General features: G+C 40.9%; 1 protein-coding gene across 1 annotated transcript; it reads right to left on the bottom strand.

The window, feature by feature from the left end:
- Window positions 1-7: 7 nt before the first annotated feature.
- Window positions 8-22,160, bottom strand: dhx8 (DEAH (Asp-Glu-Ala-His) box polypeptide 8). The gene is made up of 23 exons (XM_051667138.1): window positions 22,020-22,160; window positions 21,312-21,397; window positions 21,157-21,229; window positions 20,900-20,991; window positions 20,686-20,792; window positions 19,809-20,156; window positions 16,100-16,244; window positions 9,751-9,954; window positions 9,572-9,659; window positions 9,118-9,215; window positions 7,857-8,004; window positions 6,255-6,436; window positions 5,977-6,171; window positions 4,651-4,836; window positions 4,313-4,523; window positions 3,606-3,787; window positions 3,350-3,490; window positions 3,090-3,245; window positions 2,180-2,317; window positions 1,920-2,048; window positions 1,557-1,753; window positions 1,289-1,468; window positions 8-1,202 (listed from the first exon to the last, which is right to left on the bottom strand). The coding sequence occupies exons 1-23, from the start codon at window positions 22,126-22,128 to the stop codon at window positions 983-985; spliced, it is 3,615 nt and encodes a 1,204-aa protein (XP_051523098.1). The 5' UTR covers window positions 22,129-22,160; the 3' UTR covers window positions 8-982.
- Between the last annotated feature and the right edge of the window lie 1,500 nt (window positions 22,161-23,660).

The raw sequence follows: 23,660 nt of genomic DNA on the forward strand, positions 1-23,660 counted from the left end.
CCCAATGGGCCTTTTTAAGAGTTTATTTTAATTTGACATGAAAATGATCCCAAGAAAGACATAAGCTGTAACAATATCAAAGCTGTTGGTCATCCCCCACCCCCCCCATTTCCTTTAATAAAAGCGCGATACAAAACTTCCACTGTGATCCGATACACTGATCCTGTGTCGAATCCACAGATTAAACATTAAACAGAAGAGTCCCAAATAAGGATGAGATCTGTGTGTGATAGGGAAAGTGACTCAAACATCTTGTTCATTTTAACATGAACAAACCTCCCCACTGGAGATAACTGTATTAATCAAAACTCTTTTCCTCTCCACACTTAAGTCAGTCAACATTCACTGACAGCATGCCAAAAAAGAAAAAGATCTTCAGAGATGGATGTGCCGTTAACACATTCTATGACAAACATCTGAATGGATGAAAACCAGCTGCATTATAGAAATACATAGAATGATCAGTTGGACATGTTAAAGGAATAGCTTGTCCAAAAATTAAACTGACTGGATTTAGCATGCATTGTAGGATTATTATTGTTATGGAAGGTTATTATAAATATTAACCATTTTTAATTTCATATATTCCTTAAGTTATTTGGTTCTGCAGTCAATAAAAAAAAGATTTACAGTGAGAATCTTTTTCTCTTATTGTAAAGCCAGTTAACTATAAAGCACTGTAAAAAAAAAAAGAACAAAAAAAAGCAAAACATAAAATCAAAAGCGTTTTGATTGAAACCTCACAGAGTACAAGCAGAAAATCAGGTCAGCTTGATTTTTGAGGGAACCTCCCTTTTAAATTGAAACGTGGTTCAAAGTACGGGGTGGGATCTTAGAACATATGGTGCCTACAAATGGGCCCTTACAGAAAGAAGGGTTTTAAACAAATTTTTTTGTATCTATCCATGTTATCCTCCACTCTGTCCCCAGTCTTTGCTTCGGTCAGCAGCAGTATCACACACTCGCAATCCACAAGGACCTTCTAGCGTCGTCTGAAGGCTCTGGAGATTCTCCAGGCATTTGGTTCCTCGTAGCGATTATAAAGGGGCTCCAACCTCTGCTGTTTCTTCTGCTTACTGAGGCGTGTGGGATCGGACACTTTGAAGAAAGCTGGAGAGAATTCTACCAGCCACCTTGGGTCAATGGTGGTCACCTCCCTCATGTATTCCTTTGTGGTCAATACAAGCTCATGGTATACCACCCTGAGGAGATCAAAACCAGCTTTAGCACAAGAAACATACATACTAATAGTCCCATTAATGCAATAACACTCCTTTTCCACACTTACCATTCTGGTTGGCGATTGAACAATGCACTGGATGGGTGGATGTACACCACCTGCTGGTCTATAAGGGTCCTGTATCCTTCCTGGGGGTCCTTTTTGGCTGCATTCCGGAAGAAACCACTGCAGATTGCCTTTTGTACACGCACTGTGGCTTTACCACACGATACCACGTCCAGCTTGTGCCTAGAGCAAGACAGATATTTTTTTTATAAATTGTTATGCAGTGAGAAGCGTACAGTGTTTAACAATGTTAGAAAAGCTCAAAGTTCACCTGTCCATAATGCCCAGCATCTGTTTGCGAATGTCCTGAGCGCGTCTGAGAGATCTTGCCTGGATGAAGTTTTCATAGCACCAGGGGTTGGAGAACTTGTTGTTCTTCCAAGAGTTATAGACGGCCAACAAAGTCAGGTGGTCTCCCTCAGGCTGGTGAAACTTGGCCTTCTTCTGGTCTGCCAGAGCCTGTTTGTCCTGAGATTCAGATAAAAGACATGATAAGATAATTATCTTCAGGATCAGTATGCTTGCGTTCCTTATTTGAGTTGACACAGACTTGGCTTAATGATTTAGACTGTTCCTTGAGCACTCATGGATCTGGAAACTGTTTGTGTGTGGGCAGTGTTGCCTGCAAGAGTACCTTTGGTCTGTAGAACACATTCTGTACTGAGAGCATTGACACAATGGTCAACATCTCTTCACTGCAGCCAAGATGGACAGACATGATCAACATCTTGCACAGCATGGGCTCCAGGGGAAACTCAGCCATCTGATACAAATGGAGACAAGAAACATTAATCTTGTTCATTTCATATGGAACTTGTTGCTGGTACATCCAAAACCCTTATAGGATTATGTTCCATTATTTTTCAGGGCACAATTGCTTAATTCTTCACTTACCCTACGACCAAGGCGTGTGAGCAGACCTTCATCATCCAGTGCTCCCAGAGTGTAGAGCTGCTCCATGGCAGTGATAAGCGTCTCCATGGGTGGAGCATCCATAAAGTCAAATGACAACAGGTCATTGATGCCCATTGCCTGATTGGAGAGAAATTTGCAAGCACATTTAGAAAATTTAATTTAAAAACAAGACAGGGTTCCCACTATTTTTGACCAAATAATTTCCATGACTTTCAGTAGTTTGTCATTACTAGATAAAGATTTTTGAAATAGTTTAACTAGAGATGTGCACAAGTAATTGATTAATCGAGTACTTGTTTAGCTTTAAATATTTGACTAGTAAAAACACTACTCGAATACTGAAATTTGATTTTCCTTCGTGCCGTGGGCATCATTGAAACTGCTTCTCTCACCTTAATCTTGCCATTAGTTCTCCCAAAAAGAAAATTCTGACATGATTTAAAATTATTGTATCGCTTCAGAAGACTTGTAAGGTATGTTTCTATGTGTGAGTGCAAATGTTTAATAAAAAAATAAAAATAAATAAATAAATAAATAAAAAACAGGTTTAAAAGATGAAAGGTTGAACTTAAATTCTAAATTAATCGATTACATATTTTTTTATGTGTTAGAGTACTCGAATACAAAATTATTTGAAATGCCCTTCCCTAAGTTTAACAGAGATAGTGCGAAAAAAAAAAAAAAGAGCAATTTCTAACTAATAAAATATGGTAGAACAGAGCATAACTAGAAACATTTAATTACAAAAGAGGTTTCCATGACTTTTCCTTGACTTTATAAGAGTTTATTAGTTACTATGACTTTTCCAGGCCAATTTCAAAATATCATGATATTTCCAGGTTTTCCAAAACCCCGTAAAGAGAACTGGAGAATTAATGCAGTTGCATACCTTGAGAGACAGTACAGTACTGGCCAAGTTAGTTCGCTGAATCTCAGGTACATTGGTGGTGAGCATCTCATCTCTGTAGGCACGTTCTGTGTACAATCTGTAGCACTTGCCAGGGCCGGTTCTACCTGCTCTGCCCGCCCGCTGCTTAGCCTGGGCCTATGGACCACAAAAGAATTAAGGTTCAGGAATCACATTACATTTATAGGGCACGCTATAAGAGTGTACTACATGTTCTCTCTGTCATTAGGAAAGGATATTACCTGAGAGATCGGGGTAACCACCAGCTGATCAATGCCGGTTTTGGAATTATAAACCTTCTGCTTGACAAAACCTGGATCCACCACATAGTAGATCCCATCAATTGTCAAAGAAGTCTCAGCAATGTTAGTAGCAATGACCACCTAAAAGAAGTACATGCAGAATGGGCTTAAGGTGTATGCTTCATCAAAATATAGTAGGAAAACTTGAACTGACATGTTAAAGGTGAGCATAAAAAGAGAAAGCTGGGATTGGGACCTTTCTACTTCCAGGTGGTGCTGGATCAAAGATCCTCGTCTGCATTTCACTGGGCAGGGCAGAGTACACTGGAAGGATAATGAGCTCTGGGACATCAGGCCCGAGGGATTTCATTCTCTCATACAGAATCTCACAAGCTGTGTCGATCTCCTCTTGACCCGTAAGGAACACCAAGATGTCACCTGCACATTAAAAAAGATTTTTACTACAGTAGGCAACATTTTCACAGATTATGTCTCAATAGTTTTCAGCCTTTTAATTTATATATTTCTTTCAAATTGCCTTAAAAAGGAATTTTTTGGTTTAAATAGGAAGCATAGGACTTTGACATATTTAGATTGATGACGCAATGATTAGTTGAATCAGAGTTTTGATTGGAATCACTGAAACAGTTCTAAAAGAACTGATTCAAACTTACCAATGCCGTTTTTACTACTGACGATTAAATCAGAGTCACTGTTAAAACATCTGCTTCTCATGTGGTGCGATAAGGAGGGATCACAGAAGTAGTTGAAAGACGTGGTCATTAGGAAACTAATAAAGTCCATTAAAGTCTTTGACATATTCTCAGTGAATTTACATTTAAAATCAGCAGCAAAATCATTGCGAATATATCTAGAATATTCACTGTATAGCCCTAATATACAGTACAGTGGTTTGTTTTAATGAAAGGTTTTGCACATAATCATATCATGTATAAAGGTTACCTGGAGGCTCAGTGAGGTGGATTTGCATGACTGTGATCAGACTGGCATCCAGATAGTCAGTCTCAGGTTCTTTAGTGTACAAAACTTCCACTGGGTATGTGCGACCAGGGATAGTGAAAATAGGCGCCTCATAAAAGTACTGTGAGAATTTCACAGCATCCAGCGTAGCAGATGTCACAATGAGCTTCATGTCAGTTCGCTTCTGAACAGTCTAAATAACAAAAGACAATACAATAGCTTAATAAGGCCTCGGGGAGATTAACTTGAGCCATCAATTCAGAATACCACAGTTTTAACAATAATTGCTGGTTTGCAAAGCATCAGCCTGAGGGTTGTACCTTTTTGAGCAGACCAAAGAGCACATCTGTGTGGATGGTTCTCTCATGGGCCTCGTCCAACATAATGATGGCATACTGGCCCAGATCAGGGTCAATCAGACACTCTCTTAACAGCATACCATCTGTCATGTATTTAATGACTGTCTCTGGACTCGTGCAGTCCTCAAAACGGATAGTGTAGCCCACCTGCAAAGACAAAGAAAGATTATGAGACATTATTGCTCTACATAAGCAGCATCATAGGAGGGATCCTGAGACAAAGGCATTTTCAAAAGGCAGGCAGAATAATTATGTTAAAGGGATAGTTCACCAAAAATGAAAATTCTCTCATCATTTACTCACCCTCATGCCATCCCAGATGTGTATGACTTTCTTCTGCAGAACAAGATTTTTAGAAGAATATCTCAGCTCTTTTGGTCCATTCAATGCACGTGAATGGTGACCATAACTTTAAAGTTCCAAAAATCACAAAGGCAACATAAAAGTAACACATATGACTCCAGTGGTGAAATCTGTCTTTAGAAGCTATATGATAGGTCTGGGTGAAAAACGGATCAATATTTAAGTACTTTTTAACTATAAATCTCCAGTAAAAAAGGATTCAAATATTGATCTGTTTCTCACCCAAAACTATTGCATCGCTTCAGAAGACATATATTAAACCACTGTAGTAAGGGTTACGTTTAGGCTGCCTTTGTGATTTATGGAGCTTCAAAGGTCTGGTCACCATTCATATGCATTGTAAAGACCAACAAATCTGAAATATTCTTCTAAAAATCTTTGTTTGCGTTCAGCAGAAGAAAGAAAGTCATACACACCTGCAATGGCATGAGGGTGAGTAAATTACTTTCGGGTGAACTATCCCTTTAATTATTGCAAGTTTAGTGGAAAAATACATTGATGGCGGACAAAGCCACAGATTGTAAATATAATTCATTCTTTTTCAGGATCTGTAAAACATAGTCCAATATAAATAAAAACTGACTTGTTTACCCAACATTGGTGTGTACTGTATTTGTATGCTTATTAGACTATTGCATTGTTAGCTTAGCAACATGCCAACACTAAACTCTACTGAAATCAACTGGAAGTCAAGTCTTTGCATGAGGAGCGCTATTTGTATAATGCATGAAGTTGCATCATACAAAGTCTATGCAGTGTTCCAAATCGGTCACTTGTGACATTTCATTTCTTTTAAGATGCTGCCTTAGAAGGTAGCTGCTTATTTACAATGTTTCTAATGTACAATAACTGTAGGATTGTGCCTAAAGTGTTAGATTGTTGATTTTGTGAAGGTAGAGAAAATTAATAGAAATAAGCATTTACCTCTTGACCTAAACAGCAACCATACTCCTCTGACACTCTTTTAGCCACAGACATGGCTGCCACTCTTCTGGGCTGTGTGCAACCAATCTTTCCCCTTGTCGTGTATCCAGCCTCAGCCAAGTACTGAGTGATCTGAGTAGTCTTTCCTGATCCCGTCTCCCCAATCACAATCAGGATTTGGTTGTCATGGACAGCCTGTAAAGACACCATGATTGAGTCTCTTTACACAACTAAAGTCTTGATTCGACTGAGTACAGATACAAGTTCAGTTCACACACCTGAATGAGCTGCTCTTTCAGCTTGTAGATAGGAAGACTCTCTCTTTGCTCTAGAATGGACAGTTGAGTTTTTTTTCCATAGGAGGCCTTGTTGCCACCAAAGGCGTGTTTCTTCCACTCTGGGATGTCGTTGGGCATCATACCTATGCCCCTCATGTTGGCTGCTATCTGCCTGCCGTCAGCTATATCAATGGGTATGCGTGTGAAGACAGGAAAAAGCATTTATTAGAGATGCACAAATGTGATAGCAGCCCTGTGCAGACTGGAGCTCATATAAGGCCAGCAGGCATACAAGCAGCAGAGACAGGCTTGTTAAGTGCAGACCAGCCATCATCTGCCTCCATAGCAGTCCTCAGGAAATCAGATGGCCATCTGTGAACTCACTAAACCACAGTATGGACAAATAGACAGGAAGTATATCTGCACTGATTAGTGTGTTTCATATTACATAACCTCCTTTCCTTTTTGACAGAGGACATGAAGTGGTCAGAAAAGTTCCTTCTATTTATTTAAAGGAAGAGTTAACCCAAAAATGAAAATTCTCTCATCATTTACTCACCCTCATACCATCACAGATGTGTATGACTTTCTTTCTTCTGCAGAACACAAAGATTTTTAGACGAATATCTCAGCTCTGTAGGTCAATACAATGCAAGTGAATGGTAGCCAGAAATGTAAAGCTCCATAAAGCACATAAAGGCAGCCTCAAATTAATCCATATGACTTCAGTGATTTAATCCATGTCTTCTGAAGCATTCCAATCAGTTTTTGACACACGCGCAGAGCGCTATAGGAAGTGTAATCGAGCTTGAAATCATGATCGCCAAGGAGATTGCTGATGTAAAGATTTATGGTGAAAAAGGAGTTATATTTTAGTCTGTTCTCATTCAAAACTGAGTAGATATTAATTAAACCACTGAAGACATGGATTAAACCAATAGAGTCATATGGATTACTTTTATACTGCCTTTATGTGCTTTTTAGAGACTCAAAGTTTTGGTCACCATTCATTTGCATTGGACCTACAGAACTGAAATATACTCTAAAAATCTTAGTTTGTGTTCTTGCAGAGGAAAGCAAGTCATACACATCTAGAATGGCATGAGGGTGAGTAAATAAAGAGAATTTTCATTTTTGGGGGAAATATTCCTTTAAATAATCTTGCGTTACTACATATTTAAAATGACTGTATTTCTGGACTAGTGTCACCACATAGCCTTGGAGTTATGATGCATTTCATTATATTATATATTTAATTATATTCATTATATGTGCTTCATTTAAAGTTGGACATTCATACTTGATATCTCCTTCCATTCCATAGCCTGATGCTTGGAGTATAGGTTAGGAAACAAAGAAAGAAACAAAATGGCAATGGTACCTTTAGCTTTGTAGGTGTTTGATTGTCAACTAAAAGGTCTCCTGCCAACCAAATTAAACAATGCTAATGCAGTGTTTCTAAGTTAGAAGCCCAACTTCAAGTGGCATTTGATTGTACTTTCCAAGTAGGAAGTTTCAGAGTAACTTGAACATCAGAGTAGAATGGAACACAGCATTATTCCTTATTTCAGATGCTATGAGTAAAGCCACTGAATGTCATACCGTCAGGCAGCGGGTCCACCCAGTGTTTGTTCAGGCCCATGGGGATTGAGTCCATCTCAGCCTCCCGCTGGGCCTGTTTCACCTCCCGTCGTTCTTTGGCTAGGGCACTCTGCATCATGGCTGCTTGGGAGAGAGATCCATCAGGGTTCTGCCAGAAAAACAGAACATACGCAGGTTATAGGGCTGCACGATTATGACAAAAATAAAAACATTTCCCTTGATATTGTAATCATGATTATTAAAAGGATTAATGAGTAAAACTCAATGAACAGCATTTGTGGCATAATATTGATTACAACAAAAATGAATTTTGACTTGCCCCTCTTTTTCTTTAAAGCAAAATTATGGGTTCCAGTGAGGCACTTACAATGGAAGTGAATGAGGCCAATCAGTAAATGTTAAAATACTCACAGTTTGAAAAGTATAGCCACAAGACAAGCAATATGTGTGTTAACATGATTTTAGTGTAATAAAATCTCTTACTAATCTTTTCTGTGTAAAGTTATAGCTAATGTTACAACGTTGTTGCCATGACGACGTAACGTCAGCAAACACTAAAACACTAAAATGATGGTAAAAATGCTGACTTAAACAACTTTATAGCTCAAAATAATACATGTTTTAAAAGAAGAACTAATGTGCTTTTATAAAATTATGAGCTTCACATTTCTGCCTTTAAAACCCTCCAAAAATTGGCCCTATTCACTTCCATTGTAAGTGCCTCACTGTAACCTTCGACGAGTTGAAATATTTTTTTGTGGAAATAAACATTATGCCACAAATGCTGTCGATTAAGCTTAACTTGTATTGAACCCAGAAAATCCCTATAAGTTCAATTAAAAAAAAGTACATTAAAATTACTTATTTTGTGTGTGCAAAAGCAAGCTATATTCTTTAAATAGGCTTCACTTCCAAAAACAAGCCGTGTTCCTTAATTACTTTATTCTTGTTACTTTAACATATTATACTGGGAGCATTCTAGCTTTGTCACACCATTACTGATAGACTTATGTGCTCAACTGACATGTCTATAATTGGTTAGAATGCTCAACTATTAAAAAAGCTGTAAATAGAAAAATTAAAACAACGGGAGTAGATCTGAATGGGATGCTATAAGTGACACGGTTCAAGATTAGTTAATTGCAGCAGCCGTAATTGTAACCTTGATTCTTTTTTTTTCTATTAATTGGTCAGCCCAAGCAGGTTAGAATCACACATTATGTCTAGTTCAGTAAAATATCAAGATCTTTGCTTTTTTCACCTTGACAATCTTGACGGGGCTCATATCCATGCTCTGTTTGGTGTGTCCCCTCAAGAATGGAGGCTCTTCTTCCACCAGCTCAATCTCCAAGTCTTCATCTGGCAAACAACAACACATAGATAATAAATGTAAGGGTAGAATGCAAAAATGACATGTTTTGAAGGGTGCCAAAGGAGGCAGAAATGTATTAATTGGTGTCTTATTTGCCACTTTTATTGAGAGGACAGGAAACAATTGGGAGAAAGTGGGGGAATGGCATCGGTTAAAGTCGCAAGCCGGATTCAAACTTGTGTCGCCGACATGTGAACTAACCACGATGGCTCTGCCAAACTTGACCAACTTCAAACTTGAATGCTTAACATATTGTAAAAAACATGTCACAAATTTTCATTTTAACAAAGGTGAATGCACAAAAAACATGAATGTTATGTTTTTAAAAATGACAATGACATACCCTCCTCATCATCTACTTTAGGCAGAATTCCTGTCTCTTCATCAAAGTCTGGGAATTCCTCCTTAGACAACACATTGGCAGCGATCATCTAAGAACAGAAAGAGCAAGATGCACAAAACAACCATTAAAACAAATGTTTAACAGTTATCAAGGGGTAGACTTTATAAATGGACATGTACCTGTTTGATCTCCCACTTCTCTGGATCAGAGATCTTGGTGAGTCTTTTGCGTTCCAGCGTGTCATCCTCCACCTCTGGAGCATGGCCTAGGTTGAGGTTGGTGGGTCTGTCAGGGTTTCTCATAGCAGACTCTTCCTGACCATCTTTACCCATGTTCTTTCTCCTGTTAGGGTTCAGGTCTTCACCTGTGTCCTGGTCAACATCCTTGTAAAAGCAAGACGATCCAACACTTAGCAGTCAATATAAAGACTGGCAGTTCTATAGAAAAATTTAGGTTTATACACAACTGTGCATACAGTCAAATGACTCTGTGAATGTACAACCCCAATTCCAAAAAAGTTGGGACAGTATGAAAAATGCTAATAAAAACAAAAAGGAGTGATTTGTAATTTATATTCACCCTTTGCTATATTGAAAGCACTACAACTAAACATTCTATGATGTTTTACCTTGTGAACTTCATTGTTTTTTTGTTTTTTTTTAATGTACAGTAATTTCAAATCAGATGATTGCAACACACTCCAAAAAAGTTGGGACAGTTGAGTGTTTACCACTGTGAAACATCACCATTTCTTCTAATAACACTTACTAAGCATTTAGGCACTGAAGACACAAGTTTAAGTTTAGAAAGTATAATTTTCCCCCATTCATCCATAATGCAGGTCTTCAGCTGCACAATTCTTTGTTACGGTCTTTGTTGCCGTATTGTGCGCTTCATAATGCACCATACATTCTCAATTGGAGACAGGTCATGACTGCAGGCAGGCCAATCTAGCATCCGCAATCTCTGCTTATTCGGCCAGTATGTGGATTGAAGTTGACCTGCTCAGAATTCCAGGATGTCCCTGGAAAAGACGATGCTGGATGGCAGTATATGCTGCTCAAAAATGTGTACATACCTTTCTGCATTAATGGTGCCCTCACAGTTGTGCAAGTTACCCATGCCATGGGCACTGACATACCCCTGGCTCATACAGACACTGGCTTTTGGACCTGACGCTGATAACAGCTTGGATGGTCCTTTTCCTCTTTGGCCCGGAGAACACGATGGCTGTGTTTTTCAAAAACTACTTGACATGTGGACTCATCGGACAAAAAAAAAAAAAAAAACACGGTTCCACTGCTCTACTTTCCATCTAAGATGAGACCGAGCCCAGAGAAATCAGCAGCGCTTGAGGAAAGTGTTGATTTATGGCTTCTGCTTTGCATAATAAAGTCTTAACTTGCATCTGTGGATGCAACGGCGAATGTTGTTGACTAACAAAGGTTTACTAAAGTGATCCCAAGCCCATGTTCATGATATCTATTACAGACGAATGATGTTTTTTAAGAGAGTGATGTCTGAGGGATCAGAGATCACACGCATTCAGAAGTGGTTTTTGTCGTGCCCTTTACACACCGAGATTTGACCAGATTCCTTGAATCTTTTAACTATATTGTGCACTGTAGAGGGTGAAATGCCCAAAATCCTTCCAATTTGTCTTTGGGGAAAGAGTGCTGGATTATTTGCTAAAGCACCTGTTGGCAAATTGGCAAGTCTTGAACGATACTTGCTCTTGAAGGATAAGGCTGTTTTTGGAGGCTCCTTATATACTATGACACGACTGACTCACCTGTTTCACATCGCCTTGTTATTTCAACTCATACAATTTTTATTAGTCTTAAATTGCCTGTCTCAAGTTTTTTTGGAGCGTGTTGCAATCATCTGATTTTAAATGACTGTACATTTAAGAAAAAACAATGAAATTCACAAGGTAAAACATCAAATAATGTTTAGTTGTAGTGTTTTCAATATAGCAAAGGGTGAATATAATTTACAAATCACTACTTTTTGTTTTTAGCATTTCATACTGTTCCAACTTTTTTGGAATTGGGGTGGTAGACCTGGTTATGGTGATGTGGGCGTGGCCGAGTGACGTCTGTGGAGAGCAGGGCCGGGAGAGATAGAACTGTAAGGATTGACACCTGTGGGAAATTCTCTCTAACAGCTATTCTGTGTTACAGTGAGAGCTGGAAAGGGATAAAAAGGGTGTCCAGACCGCCAGAGGAGAGATGTACAAAGCTGACTGTGTGTGTGTGATCAATGTGCTGAAAAGCCATTAGTGTGTGTATTGATGCTGAAAAGTGTAAAAAATAAAGCAGTGTGGATTGTTCACCCGGCTCTTGCTTCCCCCTTCAGAGAGAACTAAAGACCTGTTACAGTGGTGCTAAAACTTGGGAATTAGGAGAAAGAAAATGCTGTCATGGAGTCTTCATTGCTGGCCGAAGTATTCCAGACCCTCACCAGCATCCACAAAGCCTAACATCAGGCTCAGCTTAAGCTGCGTCTGGAACAGGAGCAGCGGTTCCAGGTGCTCTTCCAGGCTCAGACGGCGGACCGGCAGGTGCTGCGGAGCTTGGTACATCAGGAGGGATCTTCAGCCGTAACCCCAGACCCACCTACGGCCGTACCGCAAGTCACGCTGACGAAGATGGGACCTCAAGACAACACGGATGTATTCCTTGAGCTCTTCAAGCAGACGGCAGGAGCATGGAACAGTGGGTAGCCCGCCTTGGGCCGCTGTTGTCTGGGGAAGCCCAATACGCGGCATTAACTAACTGCGTCCAACCCCCTGGTGTAGAAAGATCTGAAGAAAGCCATCCTGCAACAGGTCGGCCGACGCCCAGAGCAACAATGCCAACACTTCCGCTCCCTGACACTCGGCAAGCTCGGCCGCCCGTTCGCATTCGCTCGACAGCTCTGTGACACCTGCCGAAGGTGGCTGCTGGCTGAAGATTGCGACGCCGAGGAGATACTCGATCTGGTGGTATTGGAGCAGCTCATCGCCCGGCTACCCAAAGGGACAGTGGAGTGGGTCTAGTGCCACCGACCGGCATCGCTGGATGGGGAGGTCCAGCTGGCTGAGGACCATATGGTGGCGTATTTGGGGGCCGATGAGCCCTCTTCTCTCTCTTCCTCTCTCCTTTCCCATGTCCTGTTCCTATTTCCCGGAAACTGGGAATTCCTACTCCAAAACCAGTTCTTCGGTCCCGTGGGCTGTTCAACCCGCTGGTTTCCCCTAACCCTCTCCGCTCTCTCCCACAGGCTGGTGAATCCACTGCTGCGGGTGTGAAGTCTGGGACGGTCGGTTGGAGCTGCGAGGAACATGGGAATTTCCAGGACCGATGCCCCACGATGGAGGTGGAGACATTGGTCTGGGTCCTCCAATCAAGCAGGAGCATACCAGATACCTGTGAGTATTAAGGGGGGTACAGTCCAAGCCTTAGTGGATTCAGGTAATAATCAAACCTCCATCAACCAATGCTTGGTTCAAGAAGAGGCTTTGGGTAAAAGTCGTTGGGTGAAGGTGAGGTGTGCGCACAGGGATATTCACGATTACCCGTTATTGACGGTAATTATTCAATTTCAGGGACAAAAGCATAGTGTCGAGGCTGCGGTTAGTCCCCGCCTCACCCATCCACTAATCTTGGGTACGAATTGGCCGGCATTTACAACTTTATTAAGGGAATGTGTGTGGATGGGTCCTGCAACAAAACTTTTCTGTGAGTGGTTAGAGGATTAGGCCTTAGAGGATTCCCGGCCAGGGGATTTCCCTCTGGAGCAGACACGAGATGAGACCCTTCGGCATGCCTTTCATCAAGTGAAAGTGATAGATGGTCAACGCCTCCAGCCACACATTGAAAAATACGGATATGCGAGTGCAATTATCAAGGATCGTTGCATTGAGTGATGCAGGGCACTCAGACAAAGGAGGATACAACCCAATTGTTAATACCGAAGAGCCATCGGGAAATGCTATTCCAGATAGCTCATCATAATCCAATGACGTGTCACTTAGGGCAGGATAAAAACTCTAAACCATCTGATGGCCCATTTCTATTGGCCGGGCATTCACGGGGATGTTCGCAGGTGGTTTGCGGAATGCCGTGAATGCCAAAAGCGCCATTGCGCCCCCTTCCATTGATCGAGGTCCCCTTCGAAAGAATTGGCATGGACCTCATCGTACCATTAGAGCAGACGGCATGCAGACATTGCTTTGTGTTGGTTCTGGTGGACTACGCAACGTGATATCTGGAAATAGTGCCTCTGCGCAACATCTCAGCATGGAGTGTTGCGGAGGCACTCTTTAGAATTATCTCCCGAGTGGCGATTCTGAAAGAAATCCTCGCTGATCAGGGCACTACGTTAATGTCACGTACACTACGTGAACTGTACGAATGATTGGGGATTAAATCAATTTGGACCAGTGTTTACCACTCCCAAATTAACAGCTTGGTCAAATGGTTTAATCAGACACTAAAGAATATGATTTGTAAGTTCACGCATGAAGACACTCGGAATTGGGACAAGTGGCTTGAGCCACTATTATTTGCAGTGCGTGAGGTTCCGCAAGCCTCCACAGGGTTCTCTCCATTTTAATTATTGTACGGGCATCGACCCCGCAGCGTGCTTGACGTCCTACGGGAAAATTGAGGAGGGACCTTCAAACAGCAAAAATGAAATTCAATACATTCTTGCCCTGAGAGCAAAACTCCACACACTGGGGCAATTAACACAGGAGAATTTGCTCCAGGCTCAAGAACGTCAAAGCCAGCTGTATAATAGGGGTACTTGGCTATGGGAATATACACCGGGATATAAAGTCCTTGTATTGCTCCCCACATTGATCTCTAAATTACTTGCCAAGTGACAAGGACCCTTTGAGGTCACATGGCGAGTTGGGGAAGTTGACTACAAAGTTAAACGAATGGATAGAGACAGAACACATCAGATTAACCACCTCAAACTCCTAAAACCGTGTAGAGAAGTGGTCCCTGTTACTTTGGTGACGATGGTTCAGGAGAGGGAGGAGCTCAGATCGGAGGTGAACTTAAAAGCCACCGATCGAGTCACCCCGGTCACTTGCGGAGACCACCTCTCACCGTCACATGTCACGGAGGTTGCAAGAAGAATTCTCAGATGTGTTTTCACCTCTTCCCAGTTGTAAGAATCTCATAGAGCACCATATTGAGAAGACCCCAGGGGTAGTGGTACGCAGTCATCCCTACCCATTACCCAAGCACAAAAAAAGAAGTGGTTTGGGAAAAATTAAAGACCATGCTAGATATGGGGGTTATACAAGAATCTCACAGTGACAGCTCAGTCCGGTTCTGTGTGGATTATAGAAAAGTCAATACGGTGTCTAAATTTGATGCATACCCAATGCCTCAGATTGATGAACTGTTTGATCGGTTAGGTGCGGCTAGCTTTTATTCGACACTGAATTTAACAAAGGGATATTGGCAGATCCCCTTAACTCCCATGTCCCGTGAAAAGACGGCATTTCCCACACCGTTCAGATTACACCAGTTCGTGACGCTTCTGTTCGGTTTGTTTGGGGCCCCGGCTACGTTTCAGCGGCTCATGGACAGAATTCTCAGACCGCACGCTGCTTACACCACTGCCTATCTGGATAATATCATTATTTACAGTAATGATTGGCACCTGCAGCATCGGAGGGCTGTCCTGACGTCGTTGAGATGAGCGGGACTCACGGTAAACCCAAAGAAGCGCGCAATTGGGTGGATGGAAGTACGGTATCTGGGCTTCCACTTGGGTCACGGGCAGGTGTGGCCCCAAATTGATAAAACCGCAGCGATTGCAGCCTGCCCAAGACCTAAGACCAAAAAGGAGGAGAGACAGTTTCTGGGGCTGGCTGGCTATTATCAGAGGTTTGTACCTAATTATTCGACTATCACCAGCCTGCTGACTGATCTCACTAGAAAGGGGGCTCCAGATCCGGTCCAGTGGACGGAGCCATGTCAGCAGGCGTTCATGCGGGTGAAAGCCGCACTTTGCGGCGGGCCGTTGTTGCACTCTCCTGACTTCACCCTCCCTTTTATCTTGCAGACGGACGCGTCGGACAGGGGGTTGGGAGCGGTATTGTCCCAGATGGTGGAGTGTGAGGAGCACCCCATGCTGTACATTAGTCGCAAGCTCTCTCTGAGGGAGATTAGGAACAGCACAATAGAGAAGGAGTGTTTGGCCATCAAGTGAGTGGTCCTCACCCTCCGGTACTATCAGTTGGGGTGTGCTTTCACCCTCTGTTCAAATCATGCCCCACTCCAGTGGTTCCATCGCATGAAGGATGCCAACGCGCGGATCACCCATTGGTATCTGGCTTGCACGAAGCTGACTGTGTGTGTGTGATCTGTATGCTGAAAAGCCATTAGTGTGTTTGTTGATGCTGAAAAGTGTAAAAATAAAGACTCATGTGGATTGATCACCCGGCTCCCGCTTCCTCCTTCAGAGAGAACTAAAGACCTGTTACACTGGTCTATGTCTTTAAAATAAATAAGGGCTGCTCACCTTCATACTGAGGCTGGTTTTGGATCCTGTGAAGGACAACACCTTGACTTTTACCCTTTGGCCTTTGCTGACCACATCTGCCACATTTGCCACACGACCCTCTCTCCTAAGCTCTGAAATGTGGACCAAGCCCTCCCAGCGTTTCCTTTATGGAAGGAAATAGGTATAAAAATCAGCAGACAATTCTAAATATTATGATGAAGATGGTCTGGCAATATAAAATTATAAATTTTTAATATATTTAAATTTAAATATAATTTTATTATAATTTTAAACTCTTCAACTCTGGAGCATTTTTGGGTTGCGACCTACAGTTTTTCAGACTCAAATTAAGAAGCTCACCATTTGCACATACTGTGGACTAACTGCCAAAAATTTGTTAAAAACAAATTCAGAAACTCCCCAAAATAAAAAAGACTCCAAATATTCATAAATAATACTGTATACATTTACAATCTTATGATAAATAATATACACTATATTGCCAAAAGTATTCGCTCACCTGCCTTTAGACGCATATAAACTTAAGTGACATCCCATTCTTAATCCATAGTGTTTAATATGACGTCAGCCCACCCTTTGCAGCTATAACAGCTTCAACTATTCTGGGAAGGCTTTCCACAAGGTTTAGGAGTGTGTTTATGGGAATTTTTGACCATTCTTCCAGAAGCGCATTTGTGAGGTCAGACACTGATATGTTGGACGAGAAGGCCTGGCTCACAGTCTTCGCTCAAATTCATCCCAAAGGTGCTCTATCGGGTTGAGGTCAGGACTCTGTGCAGGCCAGTCAAGTTCTTCCACACCAAACTCACTCATCCATGTCTTTATGGACCTTGCTTTGTGCATTGGTGTGCAGTCATGTTGGAACAGGAAGGGGCCATCCCCAAACTGTTCCCACAAAGTTGGGAGCATGGAATTCTTTGTGGCATTGATTTGCTACGCAAATGTTTTCAGGCTTTATTTTATGTAACATAAATGCTAGTGATGGGAAGATCAGATCATTAACTGACTTGAATCTTTGAGTCTCGTTCAGCAAAATGAACGAATCTTTATTCAAGTCATTTCGTTCATTTAAGCAGAATTAAATTAAAATGTTACATTTTCAATAGCCAAATCCCCCCCAACACGTCTACTTACACAAACTTTGATTATAGTCCCAATAAGGAAAAATTGATAATGCAGCCAAGGACAAATTATGAGAAACAGAAAGATTAGTTCACCTCTGAAATCTTCTAGTCCGAGTCGTTCGTTCCTTTGTCACGTGACAGCCATATGTTCATAGCATATACGGCTGTCACGTGACAAAAGAACGAACGACTCGGACCAGAAGACTCGAGAGGTGAATGAATCATTTCAGTTTCCTGTGTGAGCAATGCATAGCGTATACGGCTGTCACGTGACAAAAGAATAAACGACTTGGACCAAAAGACTTCAGGTGAACTAATCATTTCAGTTTCCTGTACATCGCCTATGCGGTTTTCATGTAACAAACGAATGGAGGTTGTGCAATGCACATGCGCGACCAACACAAAATGAATGAAACACCCTCTGAGACTACTTGTTTTTCTGAGTCACAGAAAAGATTTGTTCAAAATGAACGAATCGTTCATGAATGACCCATTACTAATAAATGCAGAAGTGTTGGTTTCCTTTGAACGATTCTAAGCTTTCAAACAATTCCACATATGCCTGATTTATATAATAAGTCATATTATGCTCACCCAAAAATGAAAATTTGCTGATTATTTACTCACCCTCAGGCCATCCAAGGTGTATCTGAGTTTCTTTCTTCATCAAAACAGAATTTAAGACTTTTAGGATTTCATTTCAGGCCTCCTCCTTTAAACAATGCAAGTGACTGTACTCAATTTTTTTGACGGTCCAAAATGCATATTTAGGGTGCATCATAATAATCCACACGACTCTAGTCAACAAATAAAGTTCTTCTGAACCCAAACGATTATTTTTAAAAACAAAACAATACTTATACACATTTTAACTACAAATGTTTGCTTCCGTACATCTCTGTGACGTGCGCTCGTGAGAGGGATGACATAAGCTTGTTGGTAAGGTCACGTGGAGGAGGCAGGAAGCGAGTCACTGTTTACAAGAGAAACTTGCAGACCACAGACCAAGTGCTGTTCACAAACCAAAACAGTCCAAAACAATATAAAATAAAAATAATATAATTTCCAAATAATAATAAAAAAACATTACTGCAGTAAATAACCATCCTTTATTTTAGAGCAATGCCGTTGCGTTATCTACTTGTGCTTTTTCTTTAGCAGAAATATATAGGCTATATGACTGTCAGGAAATCAAGCCACACAAGTTGTAGTTAATGAAACCAAATGCGAGAGCATTTACTGAGATTCACAAGATTTATTGGGTTTACACAATGAGATCAATAGTACAGGTGATATCACACAGAAGAGAAGCTTCACAAACTGAAGAAGAGGTAACGTGTAACAGCAGGGTAAGCACTAAACAGATATCTACGAAGATCAAGAGCAAATACAGACAGGTAAATAAACACTGCGTGAGAGCAGCGCGATCAAACTAGAGTCCGTTGTGTGAGACTTGACAGTGAAATGCCTTGAAGGTGAGTTATTTATACAGGCAGTGATGAGTGAGTGAATTGAGTGCAGGTGCGGTGAATTCGAAATCGGGTGATGAGGAGCGGCGCGCTGAGGGAGGTGCAGAGCTCGAGGGAGGCGTGACAATGATACAGTTTTCACACATACCTGAGTTTGCTGGAAAACAGCACGGGCACAGCCGACGAATTCAGATATTGACCCTTTGTTTCTTTCAATGGTCTGAAATCCTCAGGGGTAAAATGTTCACTACACACCCTCCAATATTTGAGAGAATGTAGGGGTGTACTGATATCCAGGTTCAGCGCGATAAGACAGAGCTTCAATCGCTCATGATCATGTATAGGCAATCGATGAAAAGTTAATATTTTTCCTGGCGTGCATTTCCTTTGGGATTTCTGAAGGTTGAAGCATCCAGGATACACACACACCAAATGACCATTTTGAACAATGCACTTATACAAATACAAATCTACAGCAAAGACAATTAAACTTTTATACAGCGCTCCTTCTCTTGTAAACAATGACACGCTTCCTGCCTCCTCCTCCACGTGACGCGTGACCTTACCAATGAGCTTACGTCATCCCTCTCATGAGCGTGCGTCACAGATGTACGGAAGCGAACATTTGTAGTTAAAAAGTATATAAGTATGGTGTTGTTTCTAAAAATAATCGTTTGGGTTCAGAAGAACTTTATTTGTCGACTGGAGTCGTGTGAATTATTTTGATACACCCTAAATATGCATTTTGGGCCAATCACATGCATTATTTAGAGGAGGAGGCCTGAAATGAAATCCTAAAAATCTTAAATTCTGTTTTGATGAAGAAAGAAACTCAGATACATCTTGGATGGCCTGAGGGTGAGTAAATTATCAGCAAATTTTCATTTTTGGGTGAACTATTCCTTTAAGTATTCGGATTCTTGAACAGTTTAAGCGTAAACATTTTCGCGACATAGCACCCCCTTTTGGACCCTCCGGCAGGCCCACAGAGCTGAAGAGGTTAAATAGCCATAAAATAGAATTACTCTTTCTCAGAAAGGGGATGAGAATACATTATTCATTTATACAGTACATAAAAATATAATAAAACTAAAATACAGGACTCTTACTTACCGAAGACCTTCCAGCTGCACAAAGCAGCCAAACTGCATGATACTGGTGACTTTGCCATTGTAGATATCCCCCAAAGACGGCTCCTCTGGTGGGGGCCGGTCCACATGTTTGTCTTTCCAACGGTCTGAACCCTTATCTCGGTCTGCCCGTGCAGGACTCTTAGACCTGCTACGAGAGTGCCAGCGGCTCTTGCGCCTCCTCCTGTCTCTCTCATTCGAGCGGGACCTGGAACGGGAACGAGAGCGGTGGCGTCGCCTTCTGTCCCTGTCCCTCTCTCTATCCCTGTCTCTGCTTCGACTGCGACTTCTGCTCCTCCGCTTCTTCTTGCTGCTGTTTCTGGTTTCAGATCTAAAAAGAAGACAGATGACATCATTCAAAAGGCACAGCTGTTTAACATATAAGATCAGTGGCAACAGTACAATTTTACCTGATGCTGCAGTGAGGCACAAATACTTCTAAAGCCCCAACTTGTGTCGTAACCAGGCGTGATGCAACAAGATTCCACTGACAAGCATTTGTTCAGTCCACACTGAATGTGAAACTGCTGTGTGATGCGGCACAATCACATTCAAAGAATATAGTTGAAATGTAAATTTAAATATTTGAAATGTAGAAGTATGAGGAATGGGGTTTTGGACCAATTAGATTTCACCTTGGGTGGGGCTAACTGACACAACAGCACAGAAATACAAACCAAAGGAATCGTCAAAATGTAATGTTGCTCATCTGTTGTTGTGGTCGAAGAGGACAACATGGTAGTGATACCTTTTCACATTGCGTCTGGTTTGTTTAGTGGTGTCAGAATACAGAGTACCAGTGCAGCATCAGGTGCAAAGGTATCTAATTTATGTTTGCTTGTAACAGAGCAGTTTCTCACCTGTGTTTGCTGCTGCTAGGGTCTGTTCCACTAATACTGGGCATAAACATCTCCAGCTCTTTCATGGCATCAGCAGCAACTTTCACATCATCCTCATCCAGCAAAGACTAGTTAGAAGAATGGCCGTAGTTTATGACCCAATAATGATTACTGAATAATGTTTTATAAAACAACACACTCATAATAAGAAAGAACAAGATATATCTTAAATTACCCTGGTATTAGGATTGTCAGGTCTGCACAGAGCTGGAAACAATTCCTTCAGCTTGTCTTTTTCACTCTTTGACTTAGCCACAGGCAAGGAGTCTGTACAATATAAATCACAAGAAAAAGAAAACACATTTTAACAAAGCAAGAGGGATAGAAATATGTAATAACATCTGCTGCATACTTGGACATATTGATATATTGTTAAAACCAAACTTAACTGCAATTCAACCAGACATTTAGAAGAACTCTGAGTGTTCTTACCTTTACTAGTAGATGTTATCACAGGAGGGCGCATGGTTTGAATGAGACGAAGTAAGTTGCCGACGAGTGAATCCTGAAAGACAGAGAGTTAGACATTCCCAAAACAGCATTTCAATTTCACAAGACACAATATCACAGATGGAAAATATCCTTACCGTGAAGTCTGCCCCATTTTTAACAAGTACTGACTTGAATCCATCAAAAGTTGGGTTTTTCTCTGCAAGACTGATTACAAACTCAGCTGAAAAACACAAGACACAGTAGACCTTCATTACAGCCACATCTATAGAAAAATATTGTGAAATAGAAGTATGAGGTATCTAGCATCAGTCTTGTTAACTGTAGCTGAGTTTAGTTTAATCATCATAGTCATCATAACATGTAGTCCCTAACAAGTATTTTCCATGGTTACCAGTTTTCCATCAACATATCAGTTAACACAGAAATTGCTACCACTGATAACTCCAATAATCAAAAGCTGTGACTTTATGTTTAACATTGCTTGATGACAGCGGTGATTAATACTAAGTTACCACAGTTTTACTGTTGTAACAGTGTGCTGTTTCGACGAAAACTATAGGTAACCATGGAAAATATAGGAGCAAATGAGTAGATTTTCAAACAAAAAACGGGTCATGCAGCTCTTTCAGCAGCACACGACCAAATCAATGGCAGTAACCAGCCTTTCTTTCTTTTGTAAATCGGCGGATTATGGACAATCTAACAGTGCAATATTACACAGACAGATTTGTATTTCATAACATAAAAGAACTGTTTGTGATGCACACGCAGGCAAAACGTGGCTAACCAGCTAGCTAGGCAACAGTTACCAACAACGTTACGCTTAAAATGTACAATCTCACCAAGGTCTTTGTCGCTGATTCCTAAATGATTGTCAAGTTCTGTACAAACTTTAGACACTAAAGACAAATATTCGAGCTTTTCCAGCTCATCCTCTCCGATCTCTGCCATCTTTCCTCGGTAATGTTGTTGTTTCGTTTCCGGAAGACTTTAACTTTGACTTCCGGTTTAGATTACGAGCGTCCTCTAACGGTTATATGAGGGACGAATGTATATTGAACAGCAAATTTTGTAATTTAATTGAGGAAAATACCATGGCAACAGAAATCACCATATGAACACTTAAATAAATAAATAAATCACTATATCAATTCTAATATCACTTTCCGTCGTGTATTTTCAGTTCCACAGCTTTAAAGGTGCAATTATTAACGTTTTTGTCATTTTGGATTTTGGATTTACAGTGACACCTAGCGGTGTGGATGCAGCATAATTCAAACTCAATAGTTTTCAGTTACAAATGCAATTGTTAAAATTCACTATTCACAGTCAGCTATGATTAATTTAATCCATGAGTGAAAGTGTCCAATAACAGGATGGTTACTGAGATTAAGCCAGTAGTATTTGACTGGTTATGTGATTTAAACATGGCAGCCCCCATGACTGGGACCCTCTCTATGTAGAATGTAGAACAGCTTTCATAAGGTTACTGATATGACTTGAGTCTTCATCTCAAGTGAATTGTCATGATTTTATTACATATGTTTCAAAATAACAATTAATTTCTTAAGGAGTAAAGCTTTTTTTATTTAGGAAAAAAAATATTGTGTGTACATTTATGAAAAAATAATGCATGGACATACTAAAAGTCTTACATAAATAATTAAATTTGTTATTTAAATAAATGATGGTTGTATATATTAGTTATTTTTAAACGGCGTTATATGAATGCACAAGCTATGGCCAAACAGACATGCACAGTGATTGAAACCGGTATTTTGTAGCTTCATGATTGAAACGCTATAGACTATTATGTGGCACTGCAGCGACATCTAGTGGCGAATTTGTGAAAGTCAGGTCACTCCACTGATAGTTGCCTGCATGAATCTAGCACAGTGAGGTCGGTGCGGATCTATGATGCTGAGATTTGGCTTCTTACGATCTCCATAATCAAGCACCACCAGACACATAGCACAGGCCAGACTTTTCACCGGATCACTTCTGAGAAAAGACAAACTAAACACTTTATATAAGAGCCGGTGCTCTGGGCAAGCACACGCCTTCCAGTTTGGCAAAAAGTCAGTGACTGTAAGTTTTAGATTGTTCTGGGAGAGCTTCAGGTAAGCACTGACTCTGACATCGCCACTTTCATGCTCCCTAGGCTGAGTTATTCTGTTTTGGTACCCACTTTCATGCTTGCCCAGAGCGCCGTTAGCACTGCAGCTAGCTAACACAGAAAGAGACAAAACATTGTGAGCTGTCTGCCTATATATATAAAACGTTAAAATGCGCCAATAATGTCCTAAATGCTGTCTAGGTAGCTCACTTCAAGTTGTGTGACATAACCCTTTATTTACATGCAGTAAAACTGCTGCTGTGCCTCTTAAAGTGCTGCCCAGAGTTGAAGTTAAAAGACGTGTTTCTTTGCATTGGAAGTGGGGGTAAACTAGTAGACAATATAAAGTATAGAGTTGTCAGACTTA

The sequence above is a fragment of the Myxocyprinus asiaticus genome, chromosome 32 (assembly GCF_019703515.2).
Source record: "Myxocyprinus asiaticus isolate MX2 ecotype Aquarium Trade chromosome 32, UBuf_Myxa_2, whole genome shotgun sequence".
NCBI lineage: Eukaryota > Metazoa > Chordata > Actinopteri > Cypriniformes > Catostomidae > Myxocyprinus > Myxocyprinus asiaticus.